General features: G+C 32.7%; 1 protein-coding gene across 1 annotated transcript; it reads right to left on the minus strand.

Moving 5' to 3' along the window:
• Window positions 1-2,729: 2,729 nt before the first annotated feature.
• LOC128175060 (uncharacterized) lies at window positions 2,730-4,260 on the minus strand. Its single transcript, XM_052840468.1, has 5 exons — window positions 4,094-4,260; window positions 3,900-3,988; window positions 3,341-3,443; window positions 3,150-3,253; window positions 2,730-2,976 (listed from the first exon to the last, which is right to left on the minus strand). The coding sequence occupies exons 1-5, from the start codon at window positions 4,200-4,202 to the stop codon at window positions 2,818-2,820; spliced, it is 564 nt and encodes a 187-aa protein (XP_052696428.1). The 5' UTR covers window positions 4,203-4,260; the 3' UTR covers window positions 2,730-2,817.
• Between the last annotated feature and the right edge of the window lie 8,506 nt (window positions 4,261-12,766).

The raw sequence follows: 12,766 nt of genomic DNA on the forward strand, positions 1-12,766 counted from the left end.
TACCTTGTAAAACAGCTTAAAAGTAATATGTTCAGAAAATTGTTTTTGGATTATAAAATGCACATTGAATCACGAGGGATTTGAACAACGGAAACTGTTTTAAATAACAGATTGTATTTAATGTCCTTTTCAAAATAGTATGAAGTGGATATTTTTGTCAAATGCGGAGGGATTTCTTTGCAATAAAGCAGGAAACAGGAAATGTTTTTGGTACATTTTACAACACATCCCCACAAAAAATAGGAACGTATTTTATCTAGTATAGAAAGTACTACATTATAAATGGTATGGTCCCTTATTACATAAAGTTTATATAAAATGAGTTTTGTTTTATAATGTTACCTGAACTGACGACCAGAAATAAATGGGTTTTATATACATTCCATATTAATATAACTCATGCAGATGTATCATATTCTAGATAATAACTGTAAGACGATTTGTTGCACACGATATTACTCGAGCAAAGGACAATTGAAAATATTAACTGCATAATTATTTCATAAGTCTTAATACTGATTAGATTTACAAAAACAAGTCGTTGTATTATGAAAGGTAAAGGTAGTGGTTTATAGTCTTGCTTGCAAAGTACTTTGCCTCGCACGACCTCTACATATTACCCCATGGCGAGACCCGCATACTCAAAAACATCCTCAACTCCCCGGGGAGCATTCAAGCAAAGCTGCCAAATTTCGACGCTAATGCTTTACATTCACATAGCCAGCTCGTCTCATGTGCCAGGTACCCATTTTAATCTCTGGCAGGAGAGAATGCAGTGGTAGAGTAAAGAAATTTGCCCACGTCACAATGTTATCGCGATAGCGACAGACCAGGGAATATCATATCCAAATCTGTCGACTCTGTCAAATGCGCCAAAACCTCTATAAAACATTATGCGAAAGAATTCTATTAAATAAATGCATGTAATGTGTAAACTTTAAACCAATTTTGCTTTTTTCTCATTCACATCCTTCCAAAAAAAATGAAAGATATAAGGGAAAAATACACTGATGAAATATTCATGTAAAGATTATAAAAGAGAAATTCCATAAATGTCATAAAAGCATGATAGTCGTCATGAAAGCAAGATCAAACCGAGATTACAATATACTCAATAAGATAACGGAGGCTGAAAAGAAACCAAAAATAAAAAAAAAAAACAAGTAAAGTAAATTCAAGATTGAGGAAAATGTATGTCCTTGTATGTATTCAATGATAGTGTCAATTGATTCATGAAATACATTTTAAAATATAAGCAACAAGGATCAGTTAAAAGATTTAAGATTCAAAGACTTGAAAGACGTTTAAAGTCGAGCAAAAACTTGAAACAAACCGATAACTTTGTAAACTAATAATTTCAACCAAAAAGGAAATAACAGAGAATATATGTACCAATGAGAAAGAAACGAAGATGGACCACAGAAATTACATGTTACGAACAATAATGTATACATCGATGGAAAGCTTTTTACAGAACAGAGAAAAAATGAAAGTTATTTTTGCACGCGACAGTTAAAGAATACACATTAATATAAAATACGCAGTGCGTTATTCACCGAAAATAATGAATGCAGTAGTCTATCGGACATCGGGTTAGAACTGTTTCCCTTTGATTTTTTTTTCAAACTTTAATGTACATTTTCATATCTTCAAATATATTTAGATTACAACGTATGCATATCACGTATTCACTTCATTTAGGACATAGGTACATGTACAAACACAGTCACATACCGTAGATTAACATGTAAATGAACTGACAAGTATATACACCGACATACAGACATTTATAAACACAAATACTGTCAAATATTTTCTTTAATATACTCTTTCTCCATGAAAGAGTAAGTACTTTAGTTTTTCTCTTGCTAACAATCAAAGTACTGAAGTACTGACGGTAGTTGACTTTATCGATTAATATTTATCTTTAAAATCAACGATATGTAATTTTCTTGGCAAGTAGTTTATAATCTCTATTTGAATTACGCACATTTTCGTAATATGGATACTCGGGCTTCAGAGTACATTGCATCGAATTTATCGATTATTTTCAAGAACTAACCCTTGTCAGCGGTGATGATTTGTGCTTAGGTCCTAACACTGTTTCAGTTTCGGTTTGCCAGAGTAACTGCATAGGAGAGTTAATTAAAATCAACTCCCAAAAAGCCATATATATATAATTATCCCTTAGAAAGTTGATTCATTTTCATATAAAACGAAGTTGTGTTTAAATATCTAATAAGATAATCACATCAAAAGCAATTGCATAAGGTTAGTGTCCATGACTCGATGTGCTAATAATAGCGTGTTATTAGTATCCAAAGCTGAAATATCTACAAACAAGCTTCAATGTTTTGACCGAAAGGTAAATTTAAAAAGACAAGATTTTCAACTCAATAATGTTTCTGTAGTGCAAGAGAAGTTTTAGAAGTTTTAGAAAAAAATCTGCGGAAACTGGAACAAATATTTTACAAATTGGCCATAGAACATATTAAAATCAACAGTTTAATTGCTAGGCAATGATTGCCATAAGCCATTCGTAGTTGTCGCGTTCAACTAGTAATTGTTACTTGTAATTATTGGTATTTATTCTTGTTCTTGACATCTCTAATTTTATCGATGTTTTGAACGGGGGGGGGGGGGGGGGGGGTTACAGGTTTTTAGCTAAAAGCGTAACCGATGTAACTTTCCCCCACGCGTACAAAACCATTTTACACAACACAGGAATGTTTGTTTTCTTTCATTTATTTATGAAAAAAGTAATTTGATAACAAAAACAAGAAAAAAAGGGTTTAAAAAATCGTCCTGTATAACATTTCAACAAGGATTAAGGACCTGCCAATGACACACGCCTTCCTGGTTTCGTCGACAATAACCTCTTCTGTAGGAACATTTGCTGCTACCAGGAATAGGAGATGAACATTTACCAGAATGTTTCAGATGTTGAAGTATTATACCATCCTTGTCAGCAACAATCTAACAAAAAAAAAATAAATAAATAAGTGAAATAAATTAAAAGATCGTGATAATTAATCTCCTCATAGGTTTGATTATTTCTGTAGTTATTTATTTCTCTGGGTTTTTTTTCAAGTTAAAGTTTTATAAATTCGTAAATTTATAATGATGTTTAATGTTAAGGCGTTTGGTACCTCACAATGGCAGTCGTATTTCTGAAATAACTCTAAATCGGTCTTTGTGATATCGGTCATGTTGTAGAACTCACGAATTCGAATGTCATTATTAAAAACGTATGCTGAAATAAAACAATAAAATAAACAATAAACTCGTATGCCCATAATTCACTACGGTACTGTTAAAATGAGTTAGAACTACAAATTACCGTAAATTAAATATTTAGATCCCTTTTTCAATATTTGAGGACCGCAAGACATAAAGAATCCATTTCCTGTTACTGTTCCATCAAAGTCAGTACCTATACTTCCCTGCAAAAATGTCAAAATGACAATAATATATCAACAAAATTTTACACACTTGCACCCTCTAATCGTAGTTAAAAAATAATTCAGATTAACTTGCTCATACTTATATTTAGCCCCTCAACCTTATGTAATTATTCTTAATTGACACATTAGTTATTTCTGATAACAAAAACCACAACATTTCCACTGAAGCAATGAAGCTTTTGTAATATCACTAGAAATACATAAGTAATGAGATGTTGCATAATGAAATATGTAGGTTAAAGCAAGAGAAAACGTTGAATTGTCAAAAAAAACCCTGAATCCGATTCGTTTATTACAATCTAATCCCTATTGGAATGTGTTATATGAAACTATAAAAAATGTTTCTTTCAAAATTTTTAAGTTCAGTTCTTCCGAACAATTTCCTAGCTTCAAAAGTTTAGTTACACATTAATTTTTAATATAAACTGAGTTTACCTTATAAGAATCTATGACAGAGACACGGTAAAATCGCTCAAATAAGTCATCTCCTTTGTTTGTCACTCCTTCTGTTTGTACCTGAAATACTGGAAGAGAAAGTAACAACTATATCCAACACGTCTAATTAGGCTTCAAAATTTTAGATAATATCCATCGATGAGTTGATATGAAATAATTTCTCCATTAAATACCATAATCAGAACTGCAGAAGAGTTGCTGTCTGTGTAAAACCTTTGGTTGACAAGATATAATTGCCTCAAATTCAAGCAATATCGTTAAAATGGCGAGGACAAGAAGCATTTTTAGATTTAGACAAATGAAATCCTGCGGTTGTATGTTTCATTTTTGTTTATATAGACGGGCGGCTGTAAAGAATTAAAACATAACTGTCATGTTCTTTACTACGGGTCAAGTCTAATGTATAATTAAAATTGCAGACACCAATCAATTTCACATTCGACAGGTGCGCGATTACGGTCGTTATATAATCGTTATAAAGTGGTTAACTTAGTGCAGTAAATCAAAGATCCCTTATGTAATTGGATTGCGGTTTGGAACTTTAAACAAAATATATTTCCTGGCTCCATTCAAAAAACACGGTAACTGAAAATGTAGTGTACATTGTGTTCAGTTCAAACTAATTTTTCTGATTTTTACTTGGGTAAACTAAATGAATTAAAAAGATTATTATTTTTTACTTTTGTCGTACCTTAAAGTATAAGCTAGTTTTTTAATTTAAAACATGATATAAAATAAAAAATAACAATGCGTGTAAAATCCAGATTAAAAGATTCATTCTCGACGAAAAAGATATGTCATATGTCATAAAATAAACAGGTGCATACAGTATCTTTTGCATACAGTAGATAAATAAAAAAATGGAAATTGGATTTATAAAGGAGAAAATTTACATTGTTGTCATATCATTATGTAATACACAAAAATTCTTACTTAAATGTGGATGTCTTGTAATGTTTTCATTTAACCAAACTTCTTAAAATAGTTTCAGACAAGTAAACATTCACCAGGAACTACAAATTGTTGATGATTGATGAATAGCATTTGAAACAATGTAAAATGTCACAATTATTTTGTTTAAAATCGCGTATTATAATGTATGCTTCTATAACAGCATTTGTCAGATTTTCACCATCACGTTTTTCATTATTTCTTAAAATCTATGTATGTAAGTTTATTTTTTAGAGATGATAACTGAGAGTAATACTTAAAATGTCATGCGTGAGACCGGATATTAGTCAAACGTACTTTATGGTTAAAAACTATAGGGTTAAATTGATCAGTATAGTGCATTTATTATATCATACTGCCATTGTTTTGGTTCTCTATATAACGCCTAGGTAATATCAATGCAAGAAAACGTCAATAGAAATGCTTCAAGAGGTTAACCACAAGATAACTTTTCACAGGTGGTAAAATGCTTAGACTTGTCAATAAAAGTACAACTTCCACTCATCGCTTTACATATTGATGACAATTGTCACCGGAAACTAAGAAAGGCTGAGGAATTTTTTTTCATTGACATTCAATTTTGGCAAAACCACACCTATTATACTTTAACAGTTTTACTACGCTTTTTAAAATGATTAGGGTCCAATGATGAGTAAGATAATGAGTTAGATATTCGTTTCATGATGTTTTATTTTAATGAAGTTCCGCTACAAAATTGGTGATACATGTAGTTATTTAATTTGCTCCTCTTAATTTATAATTGATATCTTCAGATTTATACCCAGGTGTTCGTAATAACTTGTAAAAATATTCAACCTATAACATTTGTTTGCCTGTCAAAATTTCAAATAGCAGCGCAGAGTGTGGGAGATACATGTAATTCTTAATTATTTGCAAAACAAATTGCTAGTTCTGCGGTATAAATATGAATGAAGAGTAATGGTGCATTACCTTCAAGGTCGATATGAGTCACACCATTTCCGCATATATAAAAACATTGTGTCTTTTAAGATAAACTGGCAGCAGAGCGTGTTTTGTTTTATTGTAGCATCTTACATGAATGTTTCATTTAACTTAGATAGAAGGGAAAAACTGAAGGGCAACATGAGAGAGAGAGAGAGAGAGAGAGAGAGAGAGAGAGAGAGAGAGAGAGAGAGAGAGAGAGAGTACATTATTAACTCAAAACAAAGCCGGTAGGATGAACGCCTTAATAAACATGCATTTTAGAAACAAACATTGGCAGTGAATTTCTGAAATGAATAATGCTAAAACGTGTTGGCGGGTTTTTCATGGAGGTGGAAACGAAGGGTCTTTTCATGTAATTTCATCAAAACAATATCTTTCTTTACGGTGTAACTTACAAAGTAATATATTGTAGCTGCTTCATTAGTGCCGATGTTACGCCTGTAACGTAGAATAATGACCCCCGTAGAATAATAATGACCCCTGTAGAATAATGACCGGGGTCATTTTTCGACGTAGAATAATGACCCCCCCCCCCCCCCCGATCATTATTCTACGTCGAAAAATGACCCCTTTGCCTGAAGAAAAAGTGTCATTTTCATAAAAATGAGCACACTCTACATGAATCAAAGTGACCCCTGTAGAATAATGACCTCCTTATATCTTAAAGTTTTTCAGTTTATTTTTTTATTAATTGTGAAATAGTCATTATAATATTGTAATTTTTACTATAGTTTACAGAAAGTAACAGAGATTATAATTTATATTCAAATAAACTTAAAGTGAAAGAAGGGGTATATCTTAGAAAATAAAAATCCTGCCATTATAACAAGATACTGACGTATTGCATCGAAGTATGGCTGTCATCTTAACGATTAAATTTACATGTATCCATGGTGTTCCGATAGAGCCACTTCGACCTTTGCCTTAAGGGGGAAGATGCCAGAGTGCAAAGTTGCTAAGGCGAAAGTGCGAAGATGCCTTCACATCTCCGAACTTTCGCCTTCGTTTTTTTTTTTTTTTTGATTGCATTCAGCAAGTCTCGGTCGATTACATAGAATTTAATGCAGGCACCGTACTCACAAAAGTTTTCCAATTAATTCATGCTATTATTGTTACGCATGCGCTAGACCATCGTGCTTTAATTTTATAAAATAAAATTTCCAAAATAAACCTCGGAACCCTTTAAATAAAAGAAAACTCCGCAATGATAAAAAGGCGAAGGCGAAAGCGTGAAGATACGAAGGCGAGAGTGCGAAAGAGCGACGGCGAGTCTTCGCCTTCGGAACTTCGCACTTTCGCCTTCGCATCTTCGCCGTTGCATCTTCGCACTTTCGCTCCTTCGCCGTCGCACCTTCGCCTCCGCAACTTCGCACTATCGCATCTTCGCACTATAGGCGAAAGTGCGAAGGTCGAAGTGGCCCCATCGGAACATCATATGTATCTCATTATTACGAGTGACAACACATTAAAATTATTTCGAGATACAAGACACTATAAAACAAAATTCTATTTATTGGCGTCGATATTGTTCATGAATTATAATTGCATTGACGATTTTTCCTACTACAAACTGCTGGGTATGTAAGTGCATCAAGCGGAATTCATGATGAAATCAAAATTATGAAAAGTTTACTCCACTGTTAGGCATTATAACCAAGATGAAGTTAGCAGGCACTGACAGCATCCATTACGCCAGTAGAAGTTAACGGCCAATAAGGAAAATCCTCAAAGTACTGAGAGTACTCGAACAGAAAATATATTTCACTTTATCATCGGCATACTTTAGTTAACATCAAGATGATTAATGCATATCAATAGTTTGTATGAGCATTGATAACATTGGATACAATAAAAACGTGTGATCAAAATCAAAAAGAATAAAACCCCCTAATTTGCCCCGAACCCCTTATCAACGCCTTTAAAAACAATCTCTTCTTATTATAATCGAACAGTGTTTATTATCTTTTTAAAATGTACTATAGTCAGGTACTCTTCACATATTTTCTCTAAAAGAATAAAGTCTATTCATGATCACAAATACAACATTACAACAAATGTTTAGAATATCGATGTTGATGTATTACGTAGAAGGAAACAAAACTAATGTAAAATTATTTTTTAAAAATCACTTTCCCCAGAAATGTAAATAAGGGTATTCATATTCCTACGTTACCTGCCTCCGTAGTCTTTTTTCCATAAAAATATATATTCAACATTCTTTGAGTGACAATTCATTCACAAATAAATATTGCTTATATTATTACAACAATTATTCTTTCATGATTATTGTTCGGTAATTATCACACAATATCCTCATTGTGTATGAATGTTTGTGTGTGCTTGCTACGGATATAAAAACAAGAGGCCCATGGGGCCACATCGCTCACCTGAGCAACAATGGGCGTTCAAAAGATATTGTGCCAAATGGTCCCTCGGTAGAATAACAAAAAATAAATATTGTAAAGTGTTCGAATTTTACACTTATTTTTACATACACGTAATCTTTGACATTGAACCTTCATGAAATACTATTTTTTACCAGAATAAAAAAATCCTACGCAAGATATAAAACTAAACATTTGGTAGGGGTACACTGTTAAGTTGTTAACTTCCAATTCCCTATATTTTCGTTCTGCCCCCCCCCCCCCCCCCCCACTTTGTAAAGCGATCAAAATATATGAGAGCATAAAGGTACATTTTTTTCATCAACTACTTACTAGTTATTGTATTTTTAAAAAAAAATATAATAGTTATTGTTTTTTATTTAAAAAACCCTACATGTATAGATGTGAAGAAGAAAATTGTACCTCAATGTGCTCAATTCCTCAAATTAAAAACATTCAAAAATTTTATTTGTCTTCTCCATTATAATTAAATGACTGTTATTTACTTTGCGTACAAACCAGGATAATTTCCCGCTGTGATATTTTCTTAGGAATAGCGATAATTACTTTGTCCCCGCAACAGAAATGTGTCAGAACTATTGAAACTGTTTTAAAGATGTCGTTTTTATTTACTCGTGTTTGAAAAACTATCAAAATTGATGTAGATTTCACATTATTTATTGTATAAAGAGGGGGCCCCAGAGAGTAGGTATATACAGAATATCATTCTTTTATTTTGTTTGTACAAGTATTTAACATACTCTAATTCATATAGAATTTTTAATATTCAACCAAAATTTCAGCGTCAATCGTAGAATTATAAGCAAGAAACAGAGCTCACAGTTCGCCTAGGTTTGAGTCATATTTTGTTCACATGAGTTTATTACATTCAGCTTAAGATTTTTAACTTGGTATTTCCTATTCAGCATTTAAAATGGAAAAAAAGAATGGCCTAAGATTTTCAATTCTTTTATTCACTCAAGATCATTTCACTGGTATTTGAGGTTCAAAATTAGTTTATACCAATGAACACAAACACAGTTAAGGATCACATGTACAGTAGGAGTAATAATGACGAAAAAAGGTTAAGTTTACTATACAATAAGTTGTTAAAGTTGGTTTCTGGAAGAACAGACTTTGAAAATTTTCTTTATAAATATTGACCAATTTTTTACTTTTTTAATCTTTAGTTTTTAAGATCTGTGTACAAACATAGAATTGTTAGCAAATCTCTGTATCTTGCTTATAATTCGAAGCTTAACACTCAAATATGGTTAGTAAATAGAAATTGTAAACAATTAAACACAAGAAACATGCACTATAACAAAAAAATAACACAATTCATTTTTTCGAAATGAATCATATATATACATGTATATACCTACATATTTCCGTCAGCGATATCAAACCCTATTTAAACTGAATAAACTCGAGAAAATGCCGAGCATCTCAACAAAACCTACTGCATTAATTTACCATTACGCAAAAGATAATGCCGAAATACCGATAGAATGAATTGTATTTCAGTACTTTTTTAATACATCAGATTTTGCTTAATTTGCGCAGGTAAACAGTTAACTGTTTGATTTACCGAAGTCTCTGTTTGATTTGATACGTAAAAATCACAAAATACAGACGATAGCTCCCAGGTTACAAAGCATAAATAATGAAAACGAAACGAAAATCAGAACAAGCTAACACCAACGTCATGTGTAAAAACTGTCAACGCATTGAAATATTTAGCCTCAATTTACTTCACAAAATCGGCACCAATATATTTTGCATGTTTCAAAAATTTCCCTTCATACGGGAAATGTTGCATTTTTTGTCAACAGCCAATAGAAATTTGATGACTTTAAGGTTGTCGAAATCTAATTACTTAACTTTTTTCACTACAATAATTATAGAATATGTGAATTTTGTAGATCGGAAATTTCAGGAATTGATGACACACTTGAATAAAGATTGCAATATTTAGATATTTTCATAAATTTATTAAATCAACAAAGATTGACCAGAAAGTGGACAGAATAAAAATATTTTGCGCACAAATATATATGGGAGTAGAGAAGACGATTTTCTAAGATCTTATATATAAATGTCATGATGTGTTGTTTCTCTGACGATTTTGTAAATCTGATATGGGGTGGTAATCTTTGAAAGGATATATATGGACTTAGGTGATTATCGTCTATTAATAACTGCTCGTACTTAAATCTTCATTGTCACCCTTGACACGCGTTTGCGACTCCAAAGGAAAGTGCTGCATCCTCTTGTTTGTTTAACTATTAGTGTCATTGTCGAAATTGTCGTCATTTTCTTAATTTTACTTTCTTGTTTGCTGTACAATTAGAACTTAATGGTCTCCTTTTTTTTATTAATTCAATTTCTTTTACACGTCTTTGATATGTAATATTTTGATAAAATATATATGTTAATAAAATAAAAACATTTAAATCAAATATTTTTGTTTTAACTTTGCTTGAACCGAGATGTCTTTTACGTGAGCCGAGGTGTCTCAAATATTGGGCTGACCCGTCTGGGCCGAGGTGTCCTGGGGCCGAATTGTCGTTGGGCCGACATGTCTGACATTCGCAAACCCGGGCCGTGGCAAAATAAAAGCCGGGGCAGATCGGGAATTGTCAATTCCAAATACGCATTATTTTGCAGCAATATTTACAGCGAATACAAATATACTGGTCCATCAAATATCCTGAAATTTTAATGAGATTGGCAGATTAATACCTGCCAATCTTTTGTTTTGCTCAGGCCAAGTCTTGCCTACCCATTTTACCGTATGCCGAACCCGAAGCTATTAAACTGATTGAAATACGCCTTTCCTTTATTATTATTTTCGTAATAACTCAGATTTGAAACAGAATTAGCACTTAATTTTTTCAATTTATATTTTCCTTCCCATAAGGATAATTTATGCTAAACTACGTTGAATTTGACTCGGTAGTTCTTGAGAAGAAGATTTTTAAAAATGCACCCCCCCCCTTTTTCTACAGTTTCAAGGTTTTCTCCGCTTTGAATATAGATCGGACTTTCATTTCTAACTTATATTTGCCCTCCCATAAGGATGCTTTGTGCCAAATTTGGTTGAAATTGGATAAGCAGTTTTAGAGAAGAAGTTAAAATGTAAAAAGTTTACAGACGGACAGACGGACAGACAGACGGACAGACGGACAGACGGACGGACGGGCAGACGGATGACGGACAAAATGTGATCGGAATAGCTCACTTGAGCTTTCAGCTCAGGTGAGCTAAAAACTATATACAACGATTTATTTACAAGTTTGATGTTTATAACTTCAAAATCAGTTGAACAGAGTAAGTAATTTCAAAGTCGTATCTTGAATACGGGGTAACCAATTTCTTGTTTACAGAGGGGGTCATTTTTCTACGGGGTCATTTTTCTTCATGTTTAACATGAAGAAAAATAACCCCTGGGTCTTTTTTCTTCAGAAAAATCCAATTACTCTTCAGCTTGGGGGGTCATTATTCTACGTCGCAAAATAACCTCCGGTCATTATTCTACGGGGGTCATTATTCTTCATTTCACCGGCAACATTAAGCACAGGGGCGACAGTCTCATTAAAGAGGGGAGAAACAATCAATAATCAAAGTACTAAAGTACTGACGGGAGTTGATTTTATCGATTATTATTCGTTTTAAAATCAACGACATGTTACTTTGCTTGGCAGTATAATCTGTCTTTGAATTATGCACATTTTTATAATATGAATTTTCGGCCTTTTCCGACAAGAATTTTGAGAAAAAAACCGTATGAATCGTGTTGTGTAATGATTAAAGATAGAATTGATTCCATCAAACTATGTATAAGTAATCGAAATATTCAAAAAATTGTATGGATCCAAGCAATAATAAACTCTAGTCTCGTTCAACCAGATGCTCGGCTGTATCCGTTAATCTCCAAAAAGCAGGAGAATGTGTGCACCAGGTCACGTGATAGCTTGATGACGCGACCTCTAAATATAGAATGACTCTCTGGTTGTCGGAGCCGTTGGTTGAAAGAGACGTTATTGAACTCTGGCGTATGAATACATACTTCTGCAAAAAATATCTAAATTGTTCGTACTATTTAACATCTGACTATTTTCAATGTATTCATAAATAAGTTTCTTAAAAACCAATGCTTCAAGATACATTACATCGATTTTATCGATTATTTTCAAGAACTAAATCTTGTCAGCGGTGATGATTTTTGCTAAGGTCCAAACACTGTTTCACTTTAGGTTTGCCAGAGTAACTGCATAGGAGAGTTGACTAAAATCAACTCCCAAAAATGAATTCTTCCCTTGTCATAAACAAGTTGAATTCTCTCTCTCTCTCTCTCTCTCTCTCTCTCTCTCTCTCTCAATCATGTAATAGCCTATAGAAACGGGCAACATTCCATAGCAATGAATGATATTTTCAAAAACTATCGACCGTGTGAAATTTATGGTGTACAATTTACCATAGTTTTGTCTGGTAAAGTAAAAGTTTTTGAAAAATTATGACTTATGTAACTGACCATACCCT

Source organism: Crassostrea angulata, chromosome 3 (assembly GCF_025612915.1).
Source record: "Crassostrea angulata isolate pt1a10 chromosome 3, ASM2561291v2, whole genome shotgun sequence".
NCBI lineage: Eukaryota > Metazoa > Mollusca > Bivalvia > Ostreida > Ostreidae > Magallana > Magallana angulata.